Below are 12,690 nucleotides of genomic sequence, written 5' to 3'. Positions count from 1 at the left end.
ACTAGGGGTGGGATGGGGCGCCTGGGTGGCACAGCGGTTGAGCGTCTGCCTTCGGCTCAGGGCGTGATCCCGGAGTTCTGGGATCGAGCCCCACATCAGGCTCTTCCACTATGAGCCTGCTTCTTCCTCTCCCACTCCCCCTGCTTGTGTTCCCTCTCTCGCTGGCTGTCTCTATCTCTGTCGAATAAATAAATAAAATATTTTTTAAATAAATAAATAAATAAACTAGGGGTGGGATGAGGAGTGGTGGTTTTATTATAAAAAATAGATGAATTATTCTTACTATGAAGTTGTTGACTAAAAATTTTATTACCTGGAAACTAACATTATTTCCAGATATAAATGATAAACATTACATACCAAACATACTGACTGCTGTTAATACTTTTCACAATTTTTCTGACATAGATAATTTTGGACATAATAGCTCTTCTTGCGGAAAAAAAAGATTTATCTGAAGATTATGGCCTATTCAGTTTATTTCCCTTATGTCTAAATTCAAGCAAAATAAATACCTTTTCAAAAATAATTTATTGAGGTAAAATCCACATAAAATTATTTTAAAGCAAACAATTCAAAGGCATTCAGTACATTCACAATGGTGTGAAACCACCACATCTATCTAGTTTCAAAATATACTTTTTGTCATAAATATAATGTAAGCAGTTATGTTCAGGAATGATACTGGAATGCACTTTTATTCTTTATATCTTTATGTACTTTTTAAATTTTCATATTTTTTTAAAGATTTTTTATTTATTTATTTGACAGAGAGAGAGACAGCCAGTGAGAGAGGGAACACAAGCAGGAGAAGTGGGAGAGGAAGAAGCAGGCTCCCAGTGGAGCACGGAGCCTGATGCGGGGCTCGATCCCAGAGACCTGGGATCAGGCCCTGAGCCGAAGACAGATGCTCAACGACTGAGCCACCCAGGTGCCCCTGTACTTTTTAAATTTTCTACAGCCAACATGTATTACTTTTATATTCTAAAAATCCAAACCAAAAACTCTGCAATTTTAAAAGAACAAAACAATATGTCATCTTCCAAGACAAGTCTTCTCTGACTCAGGCAGCTAACTTAGGAATTCCTTTTCTCCTCTTCCTTCAACCTTCCTTAGAATGTACATACCTCCACTTAAAGACATATTTTATTATGTCAACTTTCCTTTCTACCTCCCAGTTCTTTGTCCTGTAGCTGTTGCTCAATAAAGATATTTGTGAACCAGAAAAAGAAACAGGGGCGCCTGGGTGGCTCAGTGGTTGGGCGTCTGCCTTCGGCTCAGGGTGTGATCCTGGAGTCCTGGGATCGAGCCCCACATCAGGCTCCTCTGCTGTGAGTCTGCTGCTTCCTCTCCCACTCCCCCTGCTTGTGTTCCCTCTCTCGCTAGCTGTCTCTATCTCTGTCAAATAAATAAATAAAATCTTTAAAAAAAAAAAAGAAAAAAGAAAAAGAAACAAAGAATTTTTCTTAAGAGATATTGTCAGCCATCTATCTCAAGAATTAGAAGGATTTGGTGGGGTGAGTGACTGGGGGCACAGTGAGTTAAGCATCAGATTCTTGGTTTCGCCTCTGTTCATGATCTCAGGGTCGTGAGATTGAGCCCCTCGTCTGGCTCCACACTCAGCACGAGTCTGCTTAAGGGTTCTCTCTCCCTCTCCCTCTACCCAACTCCCCCACTCTCAAATAAATAAATAAATCTCCGAGGGAAAAAAGAAGAAGAAGGATTTGGGGAGAACAGTCTAGTCCTTTCCTAAACATCTTAGATGACACTGATTTCCTAAATGAAAGTAAAATTTGAGGGAAGTATCAACTGAATAAGCAGATCTAGACAGCTTAAATGGACTAAGTCAAATAAGGCAGAGAATTCACAGTAGGCACAAAGTGACCAAGAGTAAAAATGGAAAACACCAGAGTGGGGGTCACTGTTATATAAAAGGCTGGGATATTTATTAAGTTATAAAATAATAAAATACGTGCCAAAATACAGAGTGCTTTTCAAAGTACATGGGCAGGACCCAAAGTCTCAGCCTCGAGAGCTCCAGAAAGACCCCTGGGAGATGGGGAGAAGGAAAGTGGTATAAACAAAGGTGGAGAACACACTATATGATAATAATAGTGGAGTCAGGCCAGGTGAGTGTATGCTTTGGCCGTAGCATATAAGCTTTTATATTAATCACATTTTTTTATTTTTCTGTATTTTATAATGTTTTGACATCTTAAAAATCTTGCTGGGAAGAGACTAGACTACCAAGTCTTAGAGATAGCATGGGTCTGCTGGGAGCGCATCTTTTACATGCAAACTATCCAGTCCTGAGTATACAGCCCCAACCACCTCCTTACCATGCTCTCACACACATAACCGGTACTGTCCCCACCCTACATTACTCAGGGCCAGGCACCACACAACTAGACCACCGCCACAGCTCAGAGCCCACCGAAATGACACAGCCCAGCCAGTCGTAAGCTGTTGACTCTGCCCTGCCTTTTCTTTCCAATGGAAACCCCCACAGAGGTCTGGCCTTGGCTTTCCCCTCACTCTTGTCTTTTGTTTCCTGACCAAACCCTGGTGCTTCCCTTGCAGCCCTGTGTGCCCCCTTCTCTTGGGAAATGCAAGTAATAAATCCTTCTTTCAATGGCTTTGACCTCTGCATGTCATGACTCGGTCACCTCCATAAATTAAAATGCTGTGGGTACAAATTATAGAGCGACCTCTTTTAACACCTCTCCACAAAATTCCTCGATTCCCCTTCTTTTGTAACTACTTTCTAAAAGCATTTAATTTGTCCTTCCACCCCTAATATTTTTGTTCTTATTTGTATACCTTAAAGCCTCTGGTACATCAAAAAGCTGATGGAAACATACCATCCCCATGCAGTGAAAATTTCAATAACTTCCTGCATGGCCTGGAAGTCTTGACCATCCTGTATATTTCATGGGCATGGAGCAAATACAACTTTTTGACCCCTGTCACCCAGGAGCATCAAATTATTTTTAGTTACATCTTTCTGTAAAAGCAAAACGGAAGTTGCACTCCTATGTAACATGGCCAACAAACAGCCTAAGTGTCCCCATAATCTGTTCATTCTCTTTGAAACTAACAACTACCCCTGTGTTCCCTGGTCATGAGTCTCCGTAAAAGTGCTGCCATTTTTCTCTCCCCTCCAGAACACACTGGCAAGTGGCATTCCCTGGTTGCCAATAAAAGAGCAGAAGGAACTAGGTGATCTTACACAGCACAGTCACCTCTAGGCCAGCACATGAAGCCCCTGAGCCACTTACCTACAGGCAGGGGACAGAAACAGCAGCTGTCAAGGCCCCAAATATATCATTCGTGGTTGCTGGCCAAGCACTATTCTGCCTGTTTCAATGTAGCACCAGTGAGTATTTTCATATATAACTTTCTAAGTAGATACTACTCTGATGAGTTGATGAGTAACCCCACAGTTAGTTTGCACTGAATATAAAGAAAGTGTTTTCTTTTTTCAGGAATTCTTTGCCAGCCGTGTTAGCATTTACCTCCTAAGCTGTAGGGCCAAATCTAAGGTTTCAGCTTCCCACAAGACAACATATGTACAACAAAATAAATGTAACAGAAGAATGAAATGAGGAACCAGAGCCAGAGAAGATGTAAACACAGCAGAACGCCAAAACCAGAAAAAAGAATGGAGTATGTCTATTAAGAATCCCTGCTGAACTTCAGAGTTGACTCAGTTTCCTGGCCACCAAAGCAAAAAGCTGTATAATCGTCATTAGCAGAAACAATCGAATTGCTTTTCCTCACTATGTTCTAGAGCAGTGGTTCTCACAGTGGGGGTCCCTGAACTACCAGCATCAGTATCACCTGAGAAGCTGTTAAAGATGGAAATACAAAAAAAAATTTAAAAATAAATAAAATAAAAGTGATTAATTAAAATTTAAATTTAAAAAGGGCACTTGGGTGGCTCAGTCAGTTAAGCACCCAACTCTTGATTTCAGTTCAGCACAGGATCCCAGGGTCGTGAGATCCAGCCCTGCCTCGGGCTCCGCCCTGGGCACGGATCCTGCTTAGGATTCTCTCTCACCCTCTGCCCCTCCCCCCTCCCTCCCTAAAAGTAAGTAAGAAAGTAAATAAATAAATAAATAAATAAAAATTTAAAAATAAAAATGCAAATACTCAGGCCACACCCCAGGCTTCCTGACTTGAACACTGTGGGCCAGGGCCCAGCTCCCTGAGTTTTAAGAAGCCCTTGTGGTGCTTTCTAGGTAGCCTAAGTTTGAGAACCACTGTTCTCACAAAATAGCGTTTCATATAAAGGGCAGTAAGCATGCCTCCATGGCAGATATGGGGAATTCAAGTAACAGCTTTCAATAAAAGCTGCGAACATAAAGCTAAACTGTAATTCAGCAAGGGAACAAAGGCAATATGCAAGAGAGCTAAGATTGCATGGACCAGGCACCTGGCTTTGGCGATCCCTCTTTGCTGAGTCAAGCATTGGCCCCAACATATTCCATACTATATTAGTTTTAAAACACCTAGCAAAGGGCCATGTGCAATAGATCGGGATGTTCCTGGGCAAGTCAAATTTGGAATTTCTTCCTTCTGTCCCTTTCAACTAGCTCCTTTCCCCATTATCCTGAAACCACCTTTGATACCTCCCTCCCCATTTTCCCCATATCAGTTGCCACATCCTACAGACATAACCTCTCTTTCCTCAATAATTCATTCATCAAATATTGACTGAGTATCTATCTATAAGGTGGTATAAATTCATCAGGGAACACGGTAGACAAAATATCCTTGCCTGCATGGGGCTTACTTTCTCACTGTGGAGACAACAATAAAATAAGTAAAATACATGGTATGTTAGATAGTGACATACTAAGGAGAAAAATAGAGGGGGGCAGGAGATAAGATGCTTTGGGGAGGGGTGCCTGACTGGCTAAGTCTGTTCAGCATCCGCCTCCAGCTCAGGTTATGATCCCAGGACCAGCCCCGCATCGGGCTCCCCGCTCAGCCGGGAGTCTGCTATTCTCTCTCCCTCTGCCTGCCACTCCCCCTGCTCATGTTCTCTCTCTCTCTCAAATAAATAAAATCTTTAAAAAAAGAAAAAAAACTTTGGAGGAAGTTGGAGGTTTTTAAATAGGGCAGCCAAGCAAGGCCTCGCTGAGAAGGGAATCTTTGAGCAATATCCTTCAGGAAGTGAGGCGATCTGGGGAAGAGCATTCCCAGCACAGGGGTATCAAATACAAAGGCCATGAGGTGAGAGTATGCTTGGCAGGTTTGAGGACCAGCGATAAGCCCAATGTGGCTGAAATGAAACAGACAAATGCAGCTGCGAGAGGGAGCCGGGGTTAAACATCTAAGCAGGGCCCAGATTCCACCCCTGGGAGGTCATACAGAGAAGAGACTTGGCTGTGAGTGAGACATGAGACCACAGTAGCTGGGAGCAGAGGAGTGCCATTTTAGTAGGATCTTTCTGGCTGCAGAGTTGAAAGCAACCGAGAGGGGACACAGATAGAAATAGGGAGACTAGTTTCACAGGCTACTGTCCTTTCCTTGTTTGCTCCTCAAAACCATCATCGCCTCTCACTAGGACTCTGCCATAGCTTTCTACCTGAGCCCCCTCCTTCTTTTCTACCCCTTTCCCTCCCTATTCTACCGAATGGAGTGAGGCCAAATATCTGCTCAAACCTCCCCCTGCCCCGCCCTCTAGGGACAGTCAGTTAAAAGCTATTAGAACTCAAGCTCCCTCTGCACAACAGGGCCCTGCCTTACCAGCCCTACCTCATCTCCCACACCTCGCCACACACAACCAACACACCAACCACAATACTCAGCGTTCTCAAATACACCGACACAGTCCGACCTTGCCTTCGCTCTCTGACTAGAACCGTCCCACTTCCACCTACTGAAACTTTCCCAGCCTGCCAAGGTTCTCCTCAAATCCCACCTCCTCCATGAACCTCTCCAGACCCCTCAACTAGATGCTCCCTTGCCTGCCATTGAACGTCATACCATTGCGTCTGTCCTCATTGATGGTCTTTCCATCCGTATTTGTCCTGTCTCCCTCCTTGGACTACATGCTCCCTGAGGACAAAGCATGGGTCACTCATCTTCATCTCTACCGCAGCACGGAGTGACACTTCTACAGAGTGACCGGTCATCGAATGAAATGATGACAACACAATCCTTCAGTGACCAAAATTCCGTAACTTCAAACGGCCTCTTGAAATCAGTTCATCATCTCAGGGTAACTATTTTAATTAGTTGATTATAAACATATTGCAGTCTAACACAGACAAAAGTCCAGCAGAGAAAAATCTGTTATATTTTATGTTAATAATGCTCAGCAGCTAAAAGATCAAAAGTGAACACAAAAAGAAAACGTTTCTTATGATTAACTGCCACCAAAAGTTTTCTATTTAGGAAGATATCCAGCTAAATTTGGAAGACTTTTAATGCTGGACCTCAAACCTCAGGAAAATTGATCCAGTTAAATATTTTAAGTGTTTGTTTTTATTGGAGGGATTTGATGCAATCAATGCTAATCTCTTTAAGGAAAGGTGATTCAGACACACTAAAAATTCTACTTTCTCCTTTGTGGTGTTTTAAAACAGCCTTATTCCTGCATAATTTATAATAAGAATCTAGAAACACTGAGTCAGATTTTCCCAATGACTATCATTAAAATGTGGAGGCGAAGAGTGGATTTGTATGGCCCAAATCATTTTTTTAAGGAAGTATGAGTTATTAACTTAGATATCCTGCCACCTCCTCTCTGAAGAAGCTAACACTGGTATCCAAATTTCAAATATGAAATAAAGACTTAAAGGAGCCCTCCTCCAGAAAGCAGGACAAGGGAAAAGAGGATTTGAGAATCAAACTCAGATTTAATTCAAAATGAAATCTTAGCAACCATTCTTTATTTCAAGGCCTTAATGATGAATCTCAACTTTGTAATAAAAAATTATGTCAACAGTTGAGTGACTTCCAGAGATTTAATTTGTTCTTTTGAAAACCAGATTAAATATTGGACCATCATTTCCTACAGATGATAGGTATTATATATTCTGGAGGAAATCAGTAAGTGCAAGATAAATATGAATTAATTTTAAATATTCTAATTGGATATTATTTCTACATCATCCACATCATTTGAATCATTTGTAGCAAAACATTTGCACTATATACTCCCATTAAAACGGGATTCCTTTCTAAGAGGAGAAAGTGGTTCTTGAAATTCCAATGAGAGAATTCAGTGTGAGTGAAAGTAAAAAATGAACCAGCTCTGTGTCCTAATCAGGAGATTTAGAGGCAGAAGTGAGATCAGTCATCACAATGAAGGCATAGGACGAAAAAGTTGAGAATATATCAGAAACACTGACAGGAAAATCAGAAAGGAAACAGACTTTATAAACCAACTACCCATCACTGCTAAAAGACTCCTCTTATCCTTTCTTTTAAAAGAAAACATCCTAATCTATCATATTGAGTGTCAAAAAGATGGAGAAGAGAAATCCTTAGCAAGATGATATACATAAAATAGTATATAGATTCAATTTGGAAAAACAATCTTGAAATTCCATGACAGCTTTTGAACCCACATGCCTAAGTGTGCTCCCACCCAGAAGTAGGTCCTGAGTCAAAGATTCAAGTCCATGTGGCTTATTTGGGAGGCTCAGAAAACACTGTTCAGGGAGTGCTAATGTGATACACGGGAAGAAAAAGCAGCCTACAAGGGATGTAGAAACAAACCTCAGAACTGTCTCACCCAGCAAGTGGGGAAGCTGGGCTGTTCATCAGCCAGTGGTTAAGACTGTTGAGTGTGGGGCTGGGAGAGTGTTAATTCCTTAGCACTTGATGCCAGCCTGGAGCAGGAGCCAAGAGGTCTCCCAGCCCGGAAAGAGAAAGGAGATCTTCAGGCAAGGAAGACCTACAGACCTTCAGGCGGGTACCTACAGTCAGCAGGCCTCCACCCCGAAGACAGTAAGGTCCCAGAGGTAGACAGGGCATTAATATCATTGTCTACACTTTATCCTCCAAAGGAACACCATTCCCATCTATGGTCATATCTGTGGTTGGTGTTTGATATCAGTCGTCTCTTCCTTTTCTTGACAATCCAACAGGGCATCTATTTCACATTCAAGCCATCTACCCCTAAACTGTAAAGTCTACAATTTTAGCCTACCTAGGTCTGTATTTCTCCCCTCGAGTCTACTTTCTATTCTTCGTAGACTCTTAAGTCTACTCTTGTGTTGTAAATTAATATCAATCTTGCTCTTCATCGAGCTGTAAAAAAAAAAAAATTACTCCTTTGGTAATAGACTTTATGATCCATAAGACATCCAAGAAAAATGATGGTCCATGTGGTAAGAGCTCAGGTCACACTAGCATCCAAGGAATCCTTGATGGTATTAGAGCAGAAGTAACTTTTTCAGTTCCAAAAGTACACATTGTCACAAAACAATGGGTGGGGGAACGCGAGTAGGGGAGGCAGATCTAAAACTTAACTGGGAAGAAGCACACTCAAAGAAAAGTGACTTCACTTGCTTGGAACAAATATAGTCTTAAAAATAGTCCAATTTAACCATTATTTTTCTTTGGCTGCAGGGACAGTTCCTTAATATATTAGTAACTTCCTCCTAGGCCTGAAAGGTTCCTCTTTAGCTTTAGTGTTTATATAGTCAAAGTGAGATGATAACGTGCCTAGGTAAATTTTACCTAAAACAATCTTGATTGATGTAAGCACCTGATAAATATTATGCTTCATAATTTCAAAAAAAAAATCAATTCAGGGAATTTAGGAAACAGGCTGCAATTAATGGGAGTGTAGCATTATAGGTTTCTTGGATTAGACAGACTTATTGTTACTCAACAGATACACTGACCACTGAACAAATATTGCCTGGTTAAAATTCAATTGTTTAGGTTTAAGATTGCCTAACCTAGTTTTAATGAAGCCCTTGTTTGTAAGACAAACAAAAATGAAAAAATAGACAAGAACACATCACTGAAACTTTCTAGATGTTTAGAAGCCCACTCCTTGGCTACTCTTCTCTAGGGCCATTTACAAGCATCTGACAGAGCCACTGTTGAATGAGATTGCTATCTCGTGGTAGGTTTTATATTTAGGTGAGGGTCCAGCCACACTACCAAACCCACCACGCCCCTGAAACAAACCATTTGTCATACAATGCAGTAGTTTACAAATCAGACATCTCTCATCACAGTAAATGATATATATCCAAATCAGTATCTGTAGGATCCAAATCAGTGCTTCTCAAACAATCTGTGATGAAGAACCATTTTTAAAGTAGTATTTCCAATCTATCATATGCTGATACTTTTGCAAAATATATTAAAAATGAATTACAGGAAAATGAATTTTTTAAATACGCAAAATGGAAGTCCAGTTTGTTATTATTACTATTATTATCAGATTCAATAGGCATAAAATTACTGTCAGATTTCTTTAAAAGTTTCTCAGCACTTACTCAAAATTTCAGTACTTCTCTTGTCACAGGCCAGTAACAGTTGGTGGGGCAGCCCTGACCTGGGCCCACACTTTGAGTAGCACTGATTGAGCTAAAATACCATGTGCAAAAAAAATAAAACAAAACAAAACAAAATACTGTGCATGTATTCACTCAAAAGATATACTTTACCTCTGACATTCTTTCCAAATCCCATAGAAGAAACTTTTTTGTCCACTTGTTCACTATTGTTTGATTTCTCCTTCATAACGTCGTCATCACTAACAACATCAGCAGAAAATTTTTTCTTTTTCTTTTTCTTGTGTCGAGGAGGAAGCTTTTTTGGAAAAGTAAACATTGGGAATATCACAAGAAACATTGCAATGGCACAAAGGAGGAATCCACTCCACCTAAAAAATTGGGAAATGTGAATAGCATTTATGGCTTTTGTATTATGAATGAGAACAAATTAGCAAAGTAGAAGTTCATGGTAATAAATTCTCCAGGGAAAACTTTTGTAAAGCAAAACAATTGCACAGCAGTAGGAAGTTGGACAAAGTAAGAAAAGAGAGGACCCCTCCCTATGTTATAAATGAGAATCTACCCAATAATTATACTAGTATTATAATATTCACTAAAAGTAGCAACCGGACTAGAATTTTATTGAAATATTTGTAAGTTCTGCTATTATGTGCATTTCATAATAAGTCAAAAAATATAAATAAATAAGTAAGTAAGTAACCTAAATAACATAAATATGATAGAAAAATAATACAGACTCTACAGCATGCTTTGTGGGCCAAAATACACACATTTTTCTCAGACGAAAACCATTCATATCTCATGTGAGATGTATTTTAAAATGCTAACACCATTCAAATATTTTTCTGCAAGCACTTAAGAATATATTGACCCTCTTAGCTAGCCCTGACAACACTTAACCATGAGGGCCACCAAGACATTTATATTTGATCATTGCCTTCGAGAACTTACAACCTACTTGTGAGGGAGCTAAAAATACAAGAAACAATCTCCAAGAAATGCAAGCATGTATACAATTACGTGTCAGATCATGTGGTACAGACTACGAATACTAGAAAGGTTCAGAGAAAGGAAATGTGTGTCAGAAAGCTTCCTAGGAGAAGCAGACCGTGAGCTACGTGGAACTGAGAGTCTGTCTTTGAACTCATCTGGGGTTGCCAAGCTGCAGAGACCAAGAAGCAAATACAGAGAGTAGTACTCAAATTCGAGTCCTGCCTTACAGCCATGTGGTAAGGCCTTGGGCTTCTTGCCTGCACAATTCCTCAGGGGCAATCTCTCAGTCCCCTTTCAATGCTTTCTTACAGCTAGAAGCCCCTGATCCTACGGAACAGCGTTGCCACTTTCTTACTGTGACTCCTCAGCTCTAATCTCTGTCCTTCAAGCTTGCAAGTTCTTGACACTCAGACTCTGTCCTCTGTCTCAGCACATTCCCATCAGTTGTAACCTGAACGCAAGCAGCATTCTAAGCATCAATGTTGAATTCAACCCATTAGGAATGCAGATCAATTGCAAAGTGAACATTCATTTAAAAAAAAAAATAGTGCTTCTATTAAAGTACTGTTATCATCTGTTAAAGGTCACAGTTTTGATGACAGAATAATTCCATGAACCAGTCATTAATAATCCAGTGTGCTATTTTCAAAGATACTTAAAGTTATAGCAAAGAAAGATTTTTAAACAAAAGGCTTTATTTTGAGAAGACTGCTCAGGGCAGACTTCTAGCAATTTCAATTTATTCAGTATATAACCAAGAACCCAGTGACTGACATAGATTAGGTACTCAGAAAATTTCCTGAATAAATAAACTGAATGAGAGAGATTAAAAAAAAAAAATTCTTTAAATGTCTGCAGAGAACATAGCTGTGATCATAGCTGGCCCCTGTAGTACTTGGCTGCTTACGAGGCCTTTACTAATAAATTGCCCCTGCTTACCTACCACCTTTGCATCTCCTTCTACAATTCTGCGGTCAAGCCCCTTGGACTCCTTCAGCTCTCAAAACCGAACAGGACAAACAGCACAACATAAGGGACAGCTTACCTATAGCTTCAGACAAAGGTGGTTTTTTGTCTTGTCTTTATGACTTACTGGCTCTAAGATCCTGGCGAAATTATTTCACTTCCCCAAACCAATCTTCTCATCTGAAAGGGGAATAATGCTAACTGCTTTTTGGAGTCATCAAAATTAGTAAGACAATGTATATAGTGGACCTAAAAAAAGAAATGCCTGCCCCCAAATTAGCAGTCACTTCATGGCAGCTAGTTTTGCTTTTGTTTTTTTGTAGAGCTGTCCTCACACCTCCCCACACTTCCGCTCAGAGCCATCGACTTAAAATTACATGCAAACATTAAAGATACACTCATAGTAGTCCGGAGTAAGAGTAAATACCAGAAGGAGGGGAAGAATTATAGCAAATAAACAAAAATAACATAAAAATAGTATAAAAGTTTGGGGTTTCTTCAGGGGCGCCTGGGTGGCACAGCGGTTAAGCGTCTGCCTTCGGCTCAGGGCGTGATCCCGGCGTTATGGGATCGAGCCCCACATCAGGCTCTTCCGCTATGAGCCTGCTTCTTCCTCTCCCACTCCCCCTGCTTGTGTTCCCTCTCTCGCTGGCTGTCTCTATCTCTGTCAAATAAATAAATAAAATCTTTAAAAAAAAAAAAATGTTTGGGGTTTTTTCAAAGCAGAACAAACTGGCCCACATTCTTCAACGGTCTCCAGCAGCATTGACAAAATGTATGATATAATGATGAGGCCAAAAAAGACCCCGAGGGAAGCTGAGGAAGACAGAAAGTGTGTGTTAGGGGCACCTGGGTGGCTCAGTCAGTTAAGCGTCTGCCTTTGGCTCAGGTCATGGCCCCAGGGTCCCACGATGAAGCCCTGCATCGGGCTCCCCACTCAGCGGGAAGTCTGCTTCTCCCTCTGCCCCACCCCTCACTCATGCTCTTGCGCGCACATTCTCTCTCTCTTTCAAATAAATAAAATCTTTAAAGAAAGAAAGAAAGAAAGAAAGAAAGAAAGAAAGAGAAGAAAGTGCGAGTTATGTGAGGAAAAGACCCATCAGTAAGAGCTAAAGTTGAAAAACCAGGGACCCTAAGTCCCTTTTACAAACCATTCCTCAGAGACTATTCACAAAACGGGGCCAGTTTAGTATATTGACTAAGAGCTGCGCCCTGTACTCAGTTTCTTATCCCAGCT

General features: G+C 40.7%; 1 protein-coding gene across 5 annotated transcripts in view; it reads right to left on the bottom strand.

Annotated features, from left to right (window-relative positions):
* SLCO5A1 (solute carrier organic anion transporter family member 5A1) overlaps positions 1 to 12,690 on the bottom strand; it is a 133,415-nt gene that overhangs the window by 63,433 nt on the left and 57,292 nt on the right. For all 5 annotated transcript variants that reach the window (XR_015725829.1, XR_015725830.1, XR_006781924.2 and 2 more), the window contains exon 4: positions 9,645 to 9,862. Coding sequence is in view for 2 of the 5 variants with exons in the window: in XM_045810186.2 (XP_045666142.2) it covers positions 9,645 to 9,862 (218 nt within the window). In the remaining 3 variants the exon portion in view is untranslated. The remainder of the gene's footprint in view (positions 1 to 9,644; positions 9,863 to 12,690) is intronic.

Source organism: Ursus americanus, chromosome 9, assembly GCF_024610735.1.
Source record: "Ursus americanus isolate L20-20 chromosome 9, mUrsAme1.1.p, whole genome shotgun sequence".
Taxonomy (NCBI): Eukaryota; Metazoa; Chordata; class Mammalia; order Carnivora; family Ursidae; genus Ursus; species Ursus americanus.
This window is presented reverse-complemented; position numbering and strand designations above follow the sequence as displayed.